General features: G+C 52.5%; 1 protein-coding gene across 1 annotated transcript; it reads left to right on the top strand.

The window, feature by feature from the left end:
* The first annotated feature begins 619 nt into the window (after positions 1-619).
* RRM2 (ribonucleotide reductase regulatory subunit M2) lies at positions 620-7,951 on the top strand. Its single transcript, XM_042933694.1, has 10 exons — positions 620-891; positions 978-1,052; positions 1,428-1,571; positions 1,873-1,989; positions 2,563-2,696; positions 4,320-4,414; positions 4,543-4,676; positions 5,647-5,751; positions 5,843-5,956; positions 6,035-7,951. The coding sequence occupies exons 1-10, from the start codon at positions 781-783 to the stop codon at positions 6,185-6,187; spliced, it is 1,182 nt and encodes a 393-aa protein (XP_042789628.1). The 5' UTR covers positions 620-780; the 3' UTR covers positions 6,188-7,951.
* Positions 7,952-18,011: the final 10,060 nt, after the last annotated feature.

Here is an 18,011-nt window from a genome sequence, read left to right as displayed (position 1 = left end):
TTTTATTAATAATCCCACAGGTTCGGTACGGCGACAAGTCCCATTTTACCGACGAGGGCACTGAGTGTTTTAGCCAGGTGACATGTCCAAGTGACACAGCAACTGCACCTCGGGACCCCGTCGCCAGCGGCCCTAATCGCTAGGCGGCACGCTTGTCGCCGACCCCCCCCCCCAAATTTACCGGGACTCGAGGACCCCTAGCCCCCCACCCAGGTACACGTATCTAAACGGGCGCAACCACGAGCTTCTCTTGCAGCCAGGGGCGTTTTCAGGCATTTGCACCAACCTCATTTGCAAAACCACTCGCCCGGACTCGCGAAAACGGTTCAGGGGTGGGGGAATCCTCTCCCGCTCCGGGCGGCCTCCAATCGCGTTGCTGCATTCAATCCGAGCCGCTCCCGGGGGAGTGAGTCCCGCGCGCGCCACAGCCACCGGGGCGCGCGGGGGCTGCAGCCTGTGTCCGGTGGGGCCCGCAGGGAGCCGGGCGGCGGCGCCCCTAGCCCGGTCCACGGGTCCAGGGGACCCGGGGTGGGCCCGGGGACGGGGGTCCCGGGGGTCCCGGGGGGTCCCGGGCGGCTAGGCGCTGCAGCTCCCGCGCGGCTCTCGAACGGCTGACGTGGGGCCCGGTGCATCCAATGGGAAGGCGGCGTCTGGCCACGCCCACTGAGCGCGCAGCCCCGCCGGGGGGCTTTTAAAAGCCCGCGCGGCGGTGCGGGGGCTCCCAGGACCCGCGCGCCGCCTCGCCCGCCTCGTCCGCTCTCTGCCGCCGCCGCCACCACCATGCTCTCCGTCCGCGTCCCGCTCGCCACCATCGTGGACCCGCAGCAGCCGCAGCAGCAGCTTCAGCTCTCGCCCTTGAAGGGGCTCAGCCTGGCGGACAAGGAGAACACGGTGAGGACGCGCGGGCCGGGCCGGGCCGGGGCGGCGGGGGTCTCCTGGGACGTGGGCATGCCCCCTCACCGCGCGTCTCCCCGCAGCCCCCGGCCCTCAGCGGGAGCCGCGTGCTGGCCAGCAAGACCGCCCGGAGGATCTTCCAGGAGCCCGCCGAGCCGGTGAGTGGGGGTCTGGCCGCCGGCTGGGAAGGGGCCTGTGGGGGCGGGGCGCTGCCGGCAGGGGACGCCAGCCGGCTCTTGGCGCCAAAGCCTCATTGTTTCCTCTGCCGTTTCAAACCCTAGCCCCTCCCCGGCCCGCGCTCCTTTCCCGCCAAAGCATTCCCTCCCTGGCCTGCCACACACTTCCGTAGATTTCCTCCTGTCCCTCTGGTACCTCCCGGTTGTGTTCTATGTAAGATACACGTGTGACAGCTGACATTTACATACTGAACCACATGAACTTGCCGACCACTGGGCGCGCTTGGCCTGAAGAAATGGCAATTTCATGTGGGACGCCCTACAATTCGTATTTCCATTACCCCCCTCGCCCGGCAGAAAACTAAGGTGCTTGTCCCCAGCGTGGAGGATGAGCCACTGCTCCGAGAAAACCCTCGTCGCTTTGTCATCTTTCCTATCGAGTACCATGATATTTGGCAGATGTATAAGAAAGCGGAGGCTTCCTTCTGGACAGCCGAAGAGGTAACGAGGATCAGGAACCGGGAGACTTAAAAAGGAAGTTTATGCGTTGCCCCCCAACTCTTGAGGCGGACCCCTGCCCTAGCGGTTATGCCTTGGCTGGAGATATACTTGACTCTTCCTCTGGCTCCTCTTGGGGATGGCTGCCCACGGAGGATGTGAGCTGTTCTCACTGGCAAAGGGAGTTCTGGATGGGAGGGATGTTACCGATCAAGCCGTGTTCGTAGACTCAAAAGGTTTAAGAACCAAGTATGTATGTGAGGCCCCGTGTGTGTAAACCCCTTGTGAAACTTCTCAACTTCAGGTGGATCTTTCCAAGGACATTCAGCACTGGGAGTCCCTGAAGGCAGAGGAGAGATATTTTATATCGCATGTTCTGGCTTTCTTTGCAGCGAGTGATGGCATAGTAAATGAGAACTTGGTGAGTTTCCAAACAACGTCTGCTTTCATTCACTTCAAGACTTGAGAGAATGTCCTCCTTCCTCACCTTTAACATTGTCCCGCCCTGATATCATATGTGTTTGTAAGGTCATAGTTCTATTACATGGAATTTGCTGTTTTATAATATGCTCTGCAGTTGTTTCTTCCTCATGGGTATCTTTCTCCCCCCTGGTTCTAGAGAAGCTCAAAGGCCATGTTAAGTGCTAGCCATGGGTTTACTCCTCGTGGCTGTGGCATTGCTTTTCTTTTTGTGGCTTTGCTCTTCCGATAACTTGATTCCGTGTATGTCTTACTGTGAGTGGATCCTTCCTGCAATGAGTTAGGAAAGAATGAACTGATGAGCGTTCGCAGAAACCCTGTAACACAGGCGTTATCTCTTTTCCTGATTTGTACAATGAGCGTGTGGCATGAAATGTCCAGCGTTACCACAGCACAGTGAAGAAATATTCAAGTAGAAACAAACCTTGTAATGGTACAAAGGGAGTGTGATGGATCTGGGGTCCTGGGGCTGAGTGGCTTCTCCTCAAGCTGCACTGTGATGTTTTACCACTAGGTGGAGCGGTTTAGCCAAGAAGTTCAGATTACTGAAGCCCGCTGTTTCTATGGCTTCCAAATTGCCATGGAAAACATCCATTCTGAGATGTATAGTCTCCTCATTGACACTTACATTAAAGATCCCAGAGAGAGGTGAGTATTTGGGTGGTATGCCAACGTGTTTAGGACTCACTTATTGTTACCCTGTTGCAAGTTTTTGAGCTTACGTAGGGATAGACAATGACACTAATGGCTAAGCAGGCAAATCCCTACCACGCGTGGTCACGTCTGCTCTGAGGAAGAGGCCTAAATTGACGTTAGGAGCCAGTCACTTACAAACAAAGTTAGGCGGTTACTCCGTTTTCTTGTTGGTCATTCTAAGACCTAGAAATAGAAGGGAGACGAGTTACATAATGATGTGCAGGCAGTTCACCATTAGGTGAGTTTAGGCACAGAACTGTTTGACCAGAGTGATGGTTTGTTATGGGATCCCAAAGGGGGAGCTTAAGGCCCATCTTACGTTTTGAAGATTGGAGAGGAGGAGAAAGTTAGCAATGGCTGCCTGAGTGCTCTGGGTACTAAGAGCTCAGGAGGGGAGCCTTGTGTGGAGCAGAAGTCTTAAAGCTGAAAAGCAGACTCTTGTAGATTACCAGGGAGAGTGTGAAGAGGGAAGGTGAGTGACGACTTGGTAGGGCTAGCAGGATTGGGGAAACGCTTTGGGGGTAAAAACATTGTGGACAGAAATGAGAAAAGACAGGGGCACCTGGGTGGCTCAGGCGGTTGGGTGTCTGACTTCCAGCTCAGGTCACTATCTCGAGGTTAGTGAGTTCGAGCCCCACGCGGGGCTTGCTGCTGTCGGCCTGTCAGCGAAGAGCCCGCTTCGGATCCTCTCCCTGCCCCTCCCCCACTTGTGCTTTTTAAAAACATAAATAAATGAGAAAAGACAAAGGTAGGCATAACTGGGATGAATAACCAGAAGGGGCAGGATCAGGAAAGTCTGATGGTTAGGCTTCAAATGCCAGGGAGAGGCAGACCCAGGTCTCCAACAGAGCATGTGGACATGGAGAGAGAGTGAAGGGAGCCCGACCGTCTGATGACCTTGGCTTCAGAAAACAAGGTCACCTGATAAGGAATGGGCTGGGGAATTTGCAGGCTCCCAAGCTGAGCACAGGGATACATTGGAGGCGGAAGAGGCTAATAGAGACCCAAGTAAGTGTGGGGCTGGTCGATTTTCTTTCCTGACCTGGGCTCATCAGTGAGGCATAGAATTCTAGTAGGAAGCAATCTCAGGTTGTTTAGTTTATTGGCTTTAATTGTTTTATTATATCCATATGGCACTTGGGGCCCATATAATTGGCCTGATGTTATAGTCTGGTGGTGGACGGGGTGTCGAGGAAGATAATGGTCAGCATAGCTTAAGTAGTCTTAGCAGTTAAGATTTTATGGCTTTTCACGTTTAAAGATAGGGCCTATGAACCTTGTCATGACCTGGACTTGATATAATTAAGCTGATAAGTGCCCTTGGTGTAATGGACTAAGGCTTTCGATGTGCGTAGATCTCGGGGCTCCCTGTGAATTAAAGAATACTTAGGTCTGTATTAACAGGAACCAGATGAATGCCGAGATTTTAAAAAACACTGGGGGAAAAGCAAAAACAGTAATGAGAAAACATTTTCAGGTTGAGTCTTGATTTGGCCTTCGTTCCCAGTGTTGTTCCCTAGATGTTTGTGATAGGAGGTCTTTGCTATAATTGCTGACGCTCTGGGTGCCTACTAGGGAATTTCTCTTCAACGCCATCGAGACGATGCCTTGTGTAAAGAAGAAGGCGGATTGGGCCTTGCGTTGGATTGGCGACAAAGAGTCTACCTACGGTGAGGACCCCTTTGGCCCCACTTACGCCTGAGCTTCATCCTCTGGTGACGGTCACTGGCTTGTGAGCCCTTCCTGTGCACGTGCTCGGTTGCCCACTAGAACTATGTCGATGTTAACTCTTCCGCAGGAGAGCGGGTTGTGGCCTTTGCTGCAGTGGAAGGAATCTTCTTTTCTGGTTCTTTCGCGTCGATATTCTGGCTCAAGAAACGCGGCCTGATGCCTGGCCTCACGTTTTCCAATGAACTTATTAGCAGAGATGAGGTGAGTCTAATACACACAACAGGCTAATCTGCACCCCAAATATCTACAACTCTCGGGTTCCCTGAAGGGAACTCAAGACAACAGATTGCCTTATATCTACATTTAACATGTGAGTTCAGTGATACCTGTATTTGGCAGAGAATGAACACTACTTTCATTTTACTGGAAGGTATTTGTATTCTCAATACATTTATATGTCCGCTGCACTGTAGGTGAGGGGATGTTGTATTATTTTGGCCCGGTAGCCTATCTATGACCCTAGTGTATTTCGCAGTGGGCTGAGCATCCTGATGAAGTGAGAATCCATTCCGGTCCAGTGTATGTCTTTGAGTGCTATTGGATTAAACTGGAGAGGAAGGTGGAGTATGTCCAGATGTTCTGATTTAAGTCCAGTCTGAAAGGCAAGGGCCATGAACCCTGCCATACTTGGAGCCCAATGAGCAGATCAGACAGCTGATCATGCCTTGTAAGATGCTCTGCCTTCCTGTAGGGGAAGACAGGGATTACTTGGCCTTAGGACTCACAGACTCGATTCACTGGAAACTGCACCACTGGTTTCCTGAGCATTAGGTCGTAAATCTCAAAACTAGCCTGGCCACTGAGTTTTGCCTTTCCTGCCAGGAACTTTGGCAAAATTAGAGCTCCTGGCTGTAGAAAGAATGCTGTAGAAAGAACGCTTGGAGCAGAAGTCCTGTGCCATCCTTGGCTACCTCACGGAGCCGCAGGGCCGGGACCTGGCCTGCTCTTGCTACCTGGGTAGCAGCATGGAGGGCCTTGCATGCAGATGGGCCCGCCTTGGCATAGGCAGAGCAGATGGCCGTTGGATTCTTCTTCCCTTTTTTTGACAGTTAAAGTGCTTGTAGTATGGGAAGATGTACAAGGGGAATGCAGAAAAGGGTAAAGCCATTTCCTGTTGCATGTTAATGATAAAGGTCTGGCGTTACAGTGATACTAAACCTTTTTTTCCTAGGGTCTACACTGTGACTTTGCCTGCCTGATGTTCAAACACCTGGTCCACAAACCTTCAGAGCAGAGAGTGAAGGAAATTATTATCAATGCCGTTAGGATAGAACAGGTGGGTTTTGCATCAGGGTCTCTTCGTGCTTGCTAGAAGATGTCTTTATTTGTGCTACTATCTTACTGAGAAGCTGTGTTTTGGTCCCTAGGAATTCCTCACGGAGGCCTTGCCAGTGAAACTAATTGGGATGAATTGCACTTTAATGAAGCAGTATATTGAATTCGTGGCAGACAGACTTATGCTGGAGCTAGGTTTTGGCAAGGTACGGTATTGTTTATAGCCTTCTGGTTCTCCCGGAAACTGGTGTTCCGTATTCAAATTTTGCTGTGGACCTTTTCAGGTTTTCAGAGTAGAAAATCCATTTGACTTTATGGAGAATATTTCACTGGAAGGGAAGACTAACTTCTTTGAGAAGAGAGTAGGCGAGTATCAGAGGATGGGAGTGATGTCAAGTCCAACAGAGAATTCTTTTACCTTGGATGCTGACTTCTAAGTGAACGAAGATGTGCTCTTATGTTGCTGATTCCTCCCCCTCCAACCCTTCTCATCAAAAAAAAAAAAAAAAAAAAAAAAAAAAAAAAAATCAGCTACTTGAAGTGAATCAACTAGCTACACTATGAATCACCAATAGTGTTCATGAATAGTATTGTTAAAACTGTGTAGCTACCTCGTACGCAAGCCTGTTGATTAGTGATGCTAGTTGTCTCCCCTAGAAAGAAGCATGGAAAAAAGCTACTTGGGTTCTTAGGAAAGAGCTTGGCTGTGTTGGGCTTTTGCAAGCACCCTGGCTGTCCGTGACTTCATGGCTCTTAGCAATCATGGCTCAAGGTGTGGGGACTCTCTGAGTCTGACCCGGCAGGATTAAACAGTTGCTACAAGGCCCTTGGGAGGGGGTCAGCCTTGGTGCTTCAAAGCAGATTTTAAAGTTTACTTACTGCTTTGTATATAAAATTGGCACTTTACACACAAACCTATTTTGTACTGTTGAGGTAAAGGCCTGATTTGACCTAACTTGGTTTCTAGACCAAACGCAGAGCATTCTGTTGACCACTAATGGGAGCCAGTTCGGGATTTACTAGGTGACCCACGTCTGCCAAACCTGTGCAAGTCGAGCATGTTATTTCTACTCTTTATTTCCTTTAACGACTTGAGGTGCTTTGTGATCAGCTTTAAAGTCAGTCCTGCACATACCGCTGGGTGTTAGCCAGTTGGTGTCCCAAAGAAGGCAGGTTGCGTTTTATATAAATACAGGTCAGGTCGAGTATGGTGGGATCAGAGGGGACAGGAGCTTCCAACTTAAATCATCAAGGATTAGAATGTGATGTGAGTGGGCTGCTGGTCACATGGGGGTGCAGGAGGAGCAGTTTCTGTCTATTTCTCAAACCGTATTTCCCCCAACTTTGAGTTCTTGTGAAAGACCCTTAGGTCCTTAGCTATAGGATCGGAGGTAGCACCGTACGTTGAGTCTTCAAACGATCCTTGAACAAAATGACCCACTTGAGGTCTTACTCCAGTTAAGTGGCCAAAACCAGGACTGAAATCGGCTCCCTGAAAAGTTGGGGCATTTATTCTGATTTGCTTTCATGTGTAAGTAGGTACCGTTGACTTCATCCTTTCATATTTGCTACATGCTTTTTAAATTAGGAAATGTCATTTTGCTGTATATGCCCGATGTATCTGTGGTTCATGTTTTGAAATAATTGCCCGGCACCGCGGTTCATGATCGAAGGGGATATTGTTCAGTGCGCTTACTTCACTTCAGTGCCTGCCTAAATCTGAGCATTGCCTTGTCGGATTCCTGACCTTCAGGAGAAAACTAGAGTTGCGTGAGCTATAAATACATGTTCTATTCACATATTAATTTTAGAATGAAGTACAGAATAATATACCTAATAAGGCTAGTTTGAGGCAACCTGCCTTTGTTACCCCTGTCCCCCAAGCCCCCCCCAAAAAAGGAGAAAACCGGCCAAGATGCTACATGGAACGTGAAGGAGGATACGCACCAATCCTTCGGCCACGTTTGTTACCGTTGTATTGTGTTGGCTGATCCCTGGCCCCGTTCCCTTGTCTGTTTTCTTCATTTGTTGTATAAATTGTCAAATAGTTGATTTAAGCACTTCTGTAAGAGGGGCTTCCTGTCTTTTAAATTATTGTTACCTAAAGTCGGTCCAGATTGTGTGGTTTTTACACTTGTGCAACACAGAGGTGAATAAACATTTTGCCCCGCGTGTCAGGTGCATGCAATTGGAAGCCGGAAGCGGGTTTTAGGATTCTGCCTCCTTTGGCGTGCAGTGTAAGAATTTCTGCCAGCTCAGATTCAGTTTCCTGATCTGTTTAAAGGGAAACTGGTGTTAGCCTAAAGCACTTAGAAGTCTCAAAATCGAATGCTGCACAGGTGTGCTGCACTGTTCTCGCATCTGTTCCTTGATAAGATTTGCATTTCAGTTTAGGAAGAAAAAACCGGGATTTTTTTTTTTTTTTTTCATGAAGGCTTAGGAGTTCATTTGCTTTTCATCCCATTTTGGGGAGGGGACTTTTCTAATGCCTGTTCTGGCACAAGGTCTCTAGGAAACGGGTCTGCCTGAAAGGTGACGGTCAAAAGCATCAACTACACTGCACGCGGAGTTTGTAAGCCCGGACTGACTGGGTTTAATTTCCCAGCAACCCTAAGTGAACCACTTCTCGGCCTCAGTTTTCCCATCTGCTAAACAACAGGCGGTGGGACCAGAAGGGGCTAACGATCTCCACAGCTTTGTGCTTCCTCGTCTCATCAACTTGACCTGCATGGACTTCTTTGTAGTCTTGGGTTGGTCCCTCTGTCCATAAATGGCCTTGCCGGGCCTGCCTTCTTAAAGCGTCTTTGAAATCGTGACCTGTGTCTGCCACTTTAACCCAGCAGGTAGAGGTGGGCAGGGGGTCTGGCCTGCCCTGCGCAGCTTACCTTTATTCTCAAGCAAGAAGCCGATGCGCAAGTGAATCTGAATGTTAGTGCTGTGGTCACGGAACCAGGGCAGGGAAGGAGCAGCAGAGCTTGAGGTGGATGAGCACTTAGGCGTGTGGAGGGGGTGACCTTGCTTCTCTGGAGGAGGAAGGGATGGGAGACTTCCGCGGAGAAGGCACATCCAGGTTCTTGCCCGTCCCCCTGTCTCAGCATGAGACCTCCAAGGATCAGGCCCTGGAGAAATAATTTGAGCGGAGTATTTGGTGTGGGTAATGTCTTGGGGGCAGGCATGTTCTGTGTCTTAGAGGAACGTGATCTTTGCCCTTTCCACCCGAGGGGCACTCGGAATGTCATTTGACTTGTCAGGTTGGTGGCAGGTCCACTGTGGGTGTTTGGGGCAGCCACGCTCTCGGGACCAACTCCAAATAGCTTCCCTGTGGGTCACCTACAGTCACACCTGCACCTGCCGTCCACCTATGCCAGCTACCTTCTCTAGCTAGAACAGACCCATAGAGGGTCTGCGTCAGTTAAGTGCAGTCGGGCCACTGAGTCAGAATTGCCCACCCTGGCCTGTGATCCAGCCTGAGCCCTGGCTCCTGACATAGCTGGAGCTGGACGGGTATCTAATGCCTCGCGGCCAGGGAGCTGACTGGCTGTGTGTGCTGTTGAGGGTGAATAGCTCTGCCAGTGTTGGTCCAGAGATCCAGATAATGGTTTAGTTCTGCATAGTAATACAGTCCTGGCTCCCTGGGGTGTGGCTGTAGCTTTGAGGGAGCAGGATTGTATGGCGTGGCTTTTGTTGGCCCAGGGAAAGCTAGTAGGCCCCCCAGCCCCACCCCACTTCTGTGGAGGAGGGTACCCTCCCGGTGTACTCCGGGCACTTGAAAAAGAGAACGGTCAGTGACGGCCCTTGTCGTTCCTGGGAGGGAATTCTGGACACCAGGATGTTTTACGACGAGAGTGGCTGACCCCGCTGCCGGATGTAAGGTTCAGGGACCACATTCCCCTTGGCCTGGCTCTAAGGACTGGAGTGGTTCCAGCAAGAGAGCAGACGGAGGTGATCTGAACACCCTCCGGGCTTCAAACACACCAGTGATCACAAGAGTTAAGTGGGTAATGACTTGCTAAGAAAGGGGAATTTTCAGATGCTGGGAACAGAGATGGACTGGGGAAGCTCGGGCTTATCAGAGTGCTGGGGGTGGTTATTAGTCCCTTAGAGAAATTGGGGGGTGAGGGACCAAAGACCACCCCCCCTTCCCAGATTTGGAGGGAAGGGACTGACCTGTAGTACAGAAACTGCCATCAAGCCAGGACCACAGTGAGATGGGGCTAGGAAATCATCCCACTGGCATTGGGGGAGAGGGCGAGGGTGCTTATCTTTCTGGACTCCCCCAAATCAAAATCCTAGGCCTACACCTCTCACGGGTTTGTGATCTAGGAACATCCATAACCCCAGCCTGGGTGCCTGTGATTCCCACAGACAGTGTTCACCATTTTTAGGTTACAAAACAAACAGGAGGAAGCCACATGATTGTAGGAACAACAGGTAAAAACCCAAGAACTTCCAGTTAACAGAATGATAGATCTAATGGGTTCAGAGGGAAAAAAATGAAAGCCCAAAGAATGGAGTATTCTAAAGAAAGATTAAAAAAAGAATCTTGCTACGATTTCTAGACATAACCTAACAAAACTACTGGAATTAAGTCTTGGAGCTTAAAAAAAAAAAGATGCTTAGTAAGAGGGAACACAACTGAGGGTGCATGGGTGACAGGAAAGAACCTGGGGGAATTCTCTAGAAGTAGATGGGGGGGAGATGTGGAGGGTGGAAGGGGGTGCATGTTATTTCTAAAGGAGATAGATGTTCATGAGAGAGGTGATGACTGATAGTTTCCTAGAAGCGACTCAATCAGAAAGTGCAAGAAATCCCAAGTCCAGTAAATGAAAATAAATCCGTACTTAGACTCACCTGTAGTGAGTCTGTGCAGCATATCGACAAAGGTCATTAACGTTTACAGGAACGGTAGTTCTATAAAGGAGCAACCATTAAGCAGAAATTTGCAACAGTGCTACAGTCGAAGCCAAAGATTATGGAACCAAATCTTTTCAATGCGGAGAAAATAATGAAAACCTATTCAGAAGTAAGGGAGACGTCAGCCAGAGTTCATGCATCCCCCTCTTCAAAAGAAAAGTGAAGAATGCCCTTTAGGGAGGAAATGGTACCCAAAGGAAGGATGGTGAGCATAGGAATTGGTCAGCCTGTAGTAAGCCTAAGCACGGATAAAATCAGGGGGACCCAGAACACTGGACCACGTGGCAGGGGCGACACTGGGGGAAGGTCCTTGTGCTAAAAATAAGAGGCTGGTGATGCAGGTTCCCCAGACACCTGAAGAATCTGCAGTTCTGCTGGCAAGATGAGGACAACCTGAAAGAACCCACCAGAGTCACAGGGAGGCAGCGTAGGGGTGTGGGACACGTGATCAGTCTAACAGGCTGAAAAGATGAGAAAAGCAAAGCGTGGTGAGTGGAAACCACCATGAGATCCGTGAACAAATGCAGGCAGACCGCCCTAGCCAATTGAAATCACAGGAGCTCAAGACTCCGTGAGAATCCAATTCCAAAACTTACATAATGCAGAAGGGTGGATGGGGAAAAGCCTTGGGCTGAACTGTCAACAAGAGAAAAGGGCAAAAAGGCTTCCTGCAAATAGAAGTTCATGCCTGAAGGATGATCTGGGGAGACGCGGTTGTAATTCCGCACTTGACCGCGTGGCCTCTCTGTCCGCAGTGCCTTTGGGCATTGACTTCTCCTTCCTCCCAGGGCCTCATGGAGGCTGGACGTGGTGGCCAAAGGGGGAATGTCTTGTGGTTCTGACCTAACCTTCCTTAGTCACTGTCCCGCTTTTTTAATCCTCACCTGGGATTGTCTGCATCGTCCCTGTTTCAGAGTCCCCTGAGTGTACCTGCAGGTGGTTGGAGGTTCACCCCCGGAGCACAGCCTTTATCGACTGTCTCCAGCAGGTGCAATTCACTTTCCTACCAGAGAGAAGGTGCCTGGTCCTCCCATGTCCCGGCAGGGCCACAGGCTGGGGTCCTGGGTCCGGCATGGGCTCGGCGGGTGTAACCTAATGGACGGCACGATGCACACAATTTGTCCCCACTAAGGGGATGAACCAGGGGTCGGGGCCTGGATGGTGACAGATGGCAAGACTTGCTGAGTGGGGATGTCAGGTCCTCCTAGTTTGGGGAGGGCAGAGCCTTGGGGGCGTGGCCTGACCTGAGAGATTATAGGACCCGCGCCGAGACCGCCTGTGACCCAGAGAAGGCCTTTCTTTCTATACTCTGAACTGGATGGAGCTGGTGGGAGGGAGCTGCTGTCTCTCTTGGTGTTGGCAAGACGCTTCAGGAGAGGGCAGGGCCTTGGGAAGCCTCGTTTTCCCTCAGAGGCCACTGACTGACCTCTTTTGCTCACTATCAAAAGCCCTCTGACAGCCCCTGCGGGTTCTCCCAGCCGGAGGCTTAGGGCTTGGGTTAAGTTTGTGGGCAGGGGAGGCCGTTTTTACCCTTGGCTTTTGGAGTTGAGGGTGCAAAGGGTGTGGGGCTGCTGCAGCCTCCTCGCGGCCAGGAAGGCAGGCCCTGTTGAGAGAGGAGCCCAGACTCGGGAGAGGAGAGCTGATCCGCAAGGGGCTTCAGAGAAGACGGGGTCTTCAGGACCTTGTTCGTTTTCTGAATCCAGCCGCGCCTGAGTTCCACTCACCAGGATCTTCACCTAAGTAAGCCAATAAATTCCTAAGAGCATCAGGATGTTTGTGCCACATGCGACGAAGATCTACCTGGACGGCACCCACAGTCATGAATTCATTTGGTCCACAGCCACCCTGGGGGCGTGGGGGCCCCCCACATCACAGATGTGTCCAAGAGGTTCAGGGAGGCCGTGGGCCTTGCTGAGGACCGCAGGTAGATAAACAGCGGCCAGTCAGGGACTCAGGTGTCCCGGTTCCATGGCATGCAAACTTTTCTGAGAACAGGCACCCCAGGCCTCTACTCTGGTCCCGAGGAAAGTGCTTCTGGCTCCCTACCTGTTCTGCCTGTGTGCCCTGCTCTGCTTTGCCCCTGACACTGGTCAGGTGGCCTGTCTGGGCAGGAGTCTCCTCTATTCTCACTGGCCCAGGCTTTGGACCCAGGGAACCATGCCCAACTTGCTTCTGCCTAAGACCCCCCAATGGCATGGTGGGCCTGGGGAGCCTCCACTGCCCTAGGAAGGCGGAGGAGAGGGTCACGCACTCCCACGGGAATTGGAATCTCAGGCTTAGTAAGGAGGTGGGAAGCAATAACGAGCCTGGCAGGTGGAACGCAGGAAGGTTCCAGCTGTTTCCAGAAAGATCCCGGGGACCGGCTGCCTGCGCGAGGTCTTGCACTGGGCCTCCCCTCCACCTGGGGGCGGACAGCCTCTCCTGCGGGGACCCAGGACATGCTCTGCCAGGTTTGCTTTGGAAGATGTGCAAATAGGTGCCCTGCCTGGGACTGGCGTGGCCTCCCCTGGGCCGATCTGGGTTTCAGTTGCTGAACTGCATTTCCACACCCCAGCGGGCCTGTTCGTTTCCGTTGGTGCAGGGACGGTGGCAAAAAGGCTGGCTTTAGAAATTGTCACCGTGAGGGGCGACCGGCTGGCTCAGTCGGGAGAGCGTGCACCTCTTGATCTCACGGTTGTGGGTTCAAGCCCAACGTTGGTTGTAGAGATTAATTTTAAAAGGTGCCATTGTAGGAATCAGGTGACTAATGCCTAGCGTATTTTTTGAAACAGCTTTATTGAGGTATAATTACAGACCATCCAGTTCACCCATTTCAAGCCAAACTTCGTTGGCTTTTAGTGCATTCAGAGATGTGTCACCATCACCACGATCAACTTTAGAGCATTTTCCTGCCTTCAAGAAGAGGCCCTCCCCCCATTAGCAAGTTCCTCCCCGGCCCCCCTCCCTCCCAGCCCCTGGCGACACTGATTGCAAGTTCTATCTCCGCGGGTTTGATTGGGCTCATTTTTGCGATACTCAATAGAGAAGTTATTAATGGAAGAGGCACTGGATTTTATTTCTTAAAAAAGAAACAACTTTTTTTAAAAATATTTACTTATTTTTGAGACAATGCAAGAGACAGAGTGCAAACAGTGGAGGGGCAGACAGAGGGAGACACAGAATCCAAAGCAGGCTCCAACCTGTCAGCCCAGAGCCCGAGGCGGGGCTCGAACTCACGAACCGCGAGATCATGACCCGAGCCGAAGTGGGACGCTTAACCGACAGAGCCACTCAGGCACCCCGTTATTTCTGAGAGATCATTTAGAATGTTAGAGGCAACAAAGAGGTGATGGGTCTCTTTGGCAGGGAGAAACTTGATTTATATTTCAGAAAGCCCTTTTTTTCCCTGGGCCTATTAGAAAAAAAATTTGCATTCAAAAAGATTCATGATGTTGCCTGGAAATGGTCTTTGCAGCTGAATCGGAGAGGCTGCCCCCGGCTGGCTGACCTTCCTTTCTTCACCCTCGATCATTAAACATTAACTTAGCCTCTCTCCTCCTTCTGTCCCCGGCCCTGTGCTGGGGGTTGAGGTGTGTGGGGAGGAACAGACAGAAGGTCGGGGGTCAGAAAACTGGGCCCAGGAAGCAGGTCTGGTCCACTGCCTGTTTTTGTACAGACCCTGAACTAAGAATTTTTAAAGATATACTGAAATAGTATTTCGTGACATGTTTCAATGATACGAAGCCACATTTCAGCACTCATAGATGGTTTTGCCGGGACAAGGCCACACTCCCGTCTGCCTGTCCAAGGCTGCTTTCATGCTGCTGTGACAGAATGGAAATGCTGCCACACAGACCGTATTTAGGTAGAGCTAAAATATTTAAAAAAAAAAATTTTTTTTTTAACATTTATTTATTTTTGAGAGACAGAGGGAGGCAGAGCAGGAGCATGGGAGGGGCAGAGAGAGGAAGAGACCCAGATTCCGAAGCGGGCTCCAGGCTCCGAGCTGTCAGCCCAGAGGGATGACAATTTTAGGGGGACATAATTCAGCTCATAACACTGAGCTAGTGGTTACTTACAACAGCCATTATTACAAAGTAAATGACGTAAGCTCAACATTCGTAAAGTATATTAAAGAGAAATATAGTAACGGCTTAAACTCTGTCTTAACCATGTTACTGTTCCCGGGGCTCCTGAGGCTGGTGACGCCTGTCGCCTGTCGTGTCTCCGTGGTGCGAATAACTATATAACGGTGTATTGCTGAGCATGTGGTGCTCAGAATCCGCTTTGGTGGGAGTACTGACACCATGGGGATTAGTAAATGCTACAATCCAGGGTCCCTTTCTGGAGAGCTGGCTGTTGAACATTTACCCACACCACCAGTGCAGGGCGCTAGGTGCTGAGAAGGTCAGCCTGGGCCCTGTGGGGTACGGAGAGGGATGCCAGGCCTTGGGGAGGCTGTACTTGACTTGGTACCTGGGGCGCCATGGTGGGAGGGAGCCTCTACTTGACCTGGTGGCGGTGGGGAGCCACGGAAGGGCTGGGAGCTGGCGGGGGAGGGGCGGGTGGTGCGTGAGCTACTGGCTGGCAGTGGGTTTGTATTTGTGCCTGTGTGTGGAGTGTGCATGCAAGGCTCTGTGTCCTCTGCAGGTGGAAGGTCCTCCGCGAATGCTCGCTGAATGGCCGGCTCATTTTGAAAAATTTTAGAAAATATTTTATCTATTTTTGAGAGGGAGACAGAGTGGGAGCGGGGGAGGGGCAGAGAGAAAGGAAGACCCAGAATCCGAAGCGGGCTCCAGGCTCTGAGCTGTCAGCTGTCAGCACGGAGCCCGAGCCGGGGCTCGAACTCACAAACCGCGAGATCGTGACCCAAAACGCCCGCGGTCGGCCGCTCAACCGACTGAGCCCCCCACCCCCACCCCCTGCGTGCCCCTCATTTTGAAATTTCTAAAAGGGGATTCAGCTTCCCATCTCCACTGAGAGTTAGGGCTGGGAGTAATCTGAATGCCGAGCGGAAGGGCCATGGGTGAGCGAATTATGTAGTCTCTCCCCGGTCCCCCCGGGGAGGGCTGAGCAGTCGTTATAAAGGGTAGATACGGATGGTGGGGAGCTGCTTACGGGACGATGGCGAAGGAAAATAGCAGACGGTAAATTATTTGCATCCCGTGGTTACAATGGCATAAAAATATGTGTACATATGGATAAAGACAGGAGGTACCGCAAATGGAGAAGTGAAAACAGTTGTCTCAGGGAGGCGGGAGTGACAGCAGTTTTTCCTTCGGTTCTGTTTCCCTGTTTCAATTTTCCCCTAATAAATATTGGAGAGCGGTTGCTGCCACAAGGCAGTGGCTTCCCTGGGGCCGATGCTGCTGCCTCCTCTCCCCGCGCCTGGAGGGCTGGGCCGGCCCTCGATGTGTCACCACCACCACTGCAAGTGCCCTGGGCGTGTGGGCGGCATCATGCAGACGTCATGGCCACTTGAGGGGGCCGTGCCGGTGATCCGTGGGTGCCCACTCCTCCGGGTTGCCTCTGGAGGCTTGGGGGACCACTGGGCACCGGGAGCCGGTTGTCTCTGTCCGCAGTGGCCGGCCGGGGAGTGGGGGGCGCCGTCCTGGTGCCCCCTTTCAGTTCAGGAAACCTTGGGCTTTGGAGCCCAGTGGACCCAGCTGGGTCCCGCTCTGCTGCTTCTGAGACAGTCCCCTGGGCCCAGGGGTTAGGTCTGCAGGCGGACGGTGCCCACCCAGCCAAGCTCAGTTACGCAGGTCTTGGGGCTCTCCTGGGATGACGTCTCTTATACGAATGTGGCCTCTCCAGGGAGGCTCTCCACCCCGTGGGCACGACCCGCGTTCTCCTTTTGCATTGCCGGTTACTGCCACGGAGGCCTCAGTAGACCCTCTGGCTGTAGATGGCACCGGCTTGTGTCTGAATGGAGGGAGCCTGCTGACTGAGGCCTGGTCTTACAGTGAAGACAGCATGCGATTAAGGGTCCTATGTCCCAAGGTCACACCGAGGAGGGTGCCGCTTGGGTCTGGGAGGGAGAGGGTAGAGCGCAGGGGAGGAACCCCCTACCTGTTCTTGCTGGGAAGGAAAGAGGGGAGGGGCGGGTAGGAGCGCTGCTCTTCCAGGGCCAGAAACAGTAGCACAAACAAGACCGAACGGTCGGGAGGAGGGTGAGGCGTGGGGTCGGGGACACCAGGAACTGACACCCGTCTGCTGAAAGCCTTACACGTGTCCGCTCTGCTCAGGTGCCGGGAGACAACAAAGCACAAGGCGGAGGAAGCCCAGGCCCTTGCGGAGATCGCGCACTGGCGGGCGACGCGGAAAACCAGCCAACTAACCGCCGTGCGGTAAGTCACGGGAAGGAAATGGAAGTAAGCAGGAGGGGGATGGGTAAAGGGCTCATGCTCTTTCATGTGGGTAGTCGAGGAAGGGCTCTGAAGGACGGGAGGAGGAAGTGGGGACAGACCACACGGTTGGCAAGGAAAGCTTGTTTTAGGTGTTGGCAACGCAAGTGCAAAGGTCCTGTGGCAGGGACGGTTTTGATTTGTGGGGTCAGAGCACAGCGAGACACGAGGGTGGGTTCGGGCCCTCCTGTCGGCACAGGAGGTGAGGGACAGGTGGCACGCCGGCCGCGACAGCTGACGGGATTAGCTCGGGAGTTGCCTGTGTGTGAGAGAGGGGTCAGAGGCTCTGGGGGTCCTGGAAGGATGGGTTGTGGCGACTGAGATGGGGAAGCGTGAGGAGCGGGGCAGCAAGGAGGGGCCCAGAGGCCGTCCGGGCAGGTGTCCTTCCAGACGCCTGCCGGGTGCGTCGGCACGTGCTGGACGGGCTGGTGAGGACGTGGGACCGGAGCTCGAGGAAGAGGCTGGCGCTGGAGACGGCACTCGGGAGCCTGATGTGTAGGTGGTGTTTGAGGTTGTGGAGGGGTGAGTACAGACCGGAGAGGGAAGTTTCCGGCAAAGGAGCAGCGCTGGGGTGGGAGTTGGGGGGGAGGCTGGGACCAGTGACAGGCCTGCACTCTGCCCACCTGGGCTGCTTTGCCTGTTCTTGATGTTTGTGGGTGCCCCACCCTCCACTTCTCCCAGGGGGCAGCGGCGAATCTGTCCCCCTCCCCGGGGCGCCCCTGCCCCTACCTGGTTCCAGGCCCGGTTCCTGCAGGTCCTGGGAAGCAACCCCGCTTCCCTGCCCCCCCCCCCACCCCCCGCAGCATCCCCGTGGCTCCGCGATCCCACACCTACCTCCCGCTCAGGCCTCTCCTTCCCAGTCTTTGCTCCCCCTCTCCTCTCTGCCCCTGTAGGGTTTTCTCTTGGAGCCTCTTCACACCCGTCTATGGAATTGCAACTCTCTCCTCAATGTAGGTTTTGAGTT

Source organism: Panthera leo, chromosome A3, assembly GCF_018350215.1.
Source record: "Panthera leo isolate Ple1 chromosome A3, P.leo_Ple1_pat1.1, whole genome shotgun sequence".
In the NCBI taxonomy this organism is placed as follows: domain Eukaryota; kingdom Metazoa; phylum Chordata; class Mammalia; order Carnivora; family Felidae; genus Panthera; species Panthera leo.
This window is presented reverse-complemented; position numbering and strand designations above follow the sequence as displayed.

Excerpts from the sequence above, each read along its gene's own strand:
- RRM2 (XM_042933694.1), top strand. The coding sequence starts at position 781 with ATGCTCTCCGTCCGCGTCCCGCTCGCCACCATCGTGGACCCGCAGCAG. Across the intron at positions 1,053-1,427 it reads TCCAGGAGCCCGCCGAGCCG|AAAACTAAGGTGCTTGTCCC; the intron begins GTGAGTGGGGGT and ends CTCGCCCGGCAG. Across the intron at positions 2,697-4,319 it reads ATTAAAGATCCCAGAGAGAG|GGAATTTCTCTTCAACGCCA; the intron begins GTGAGTATTTGG and ends GGTGCCTACTAG.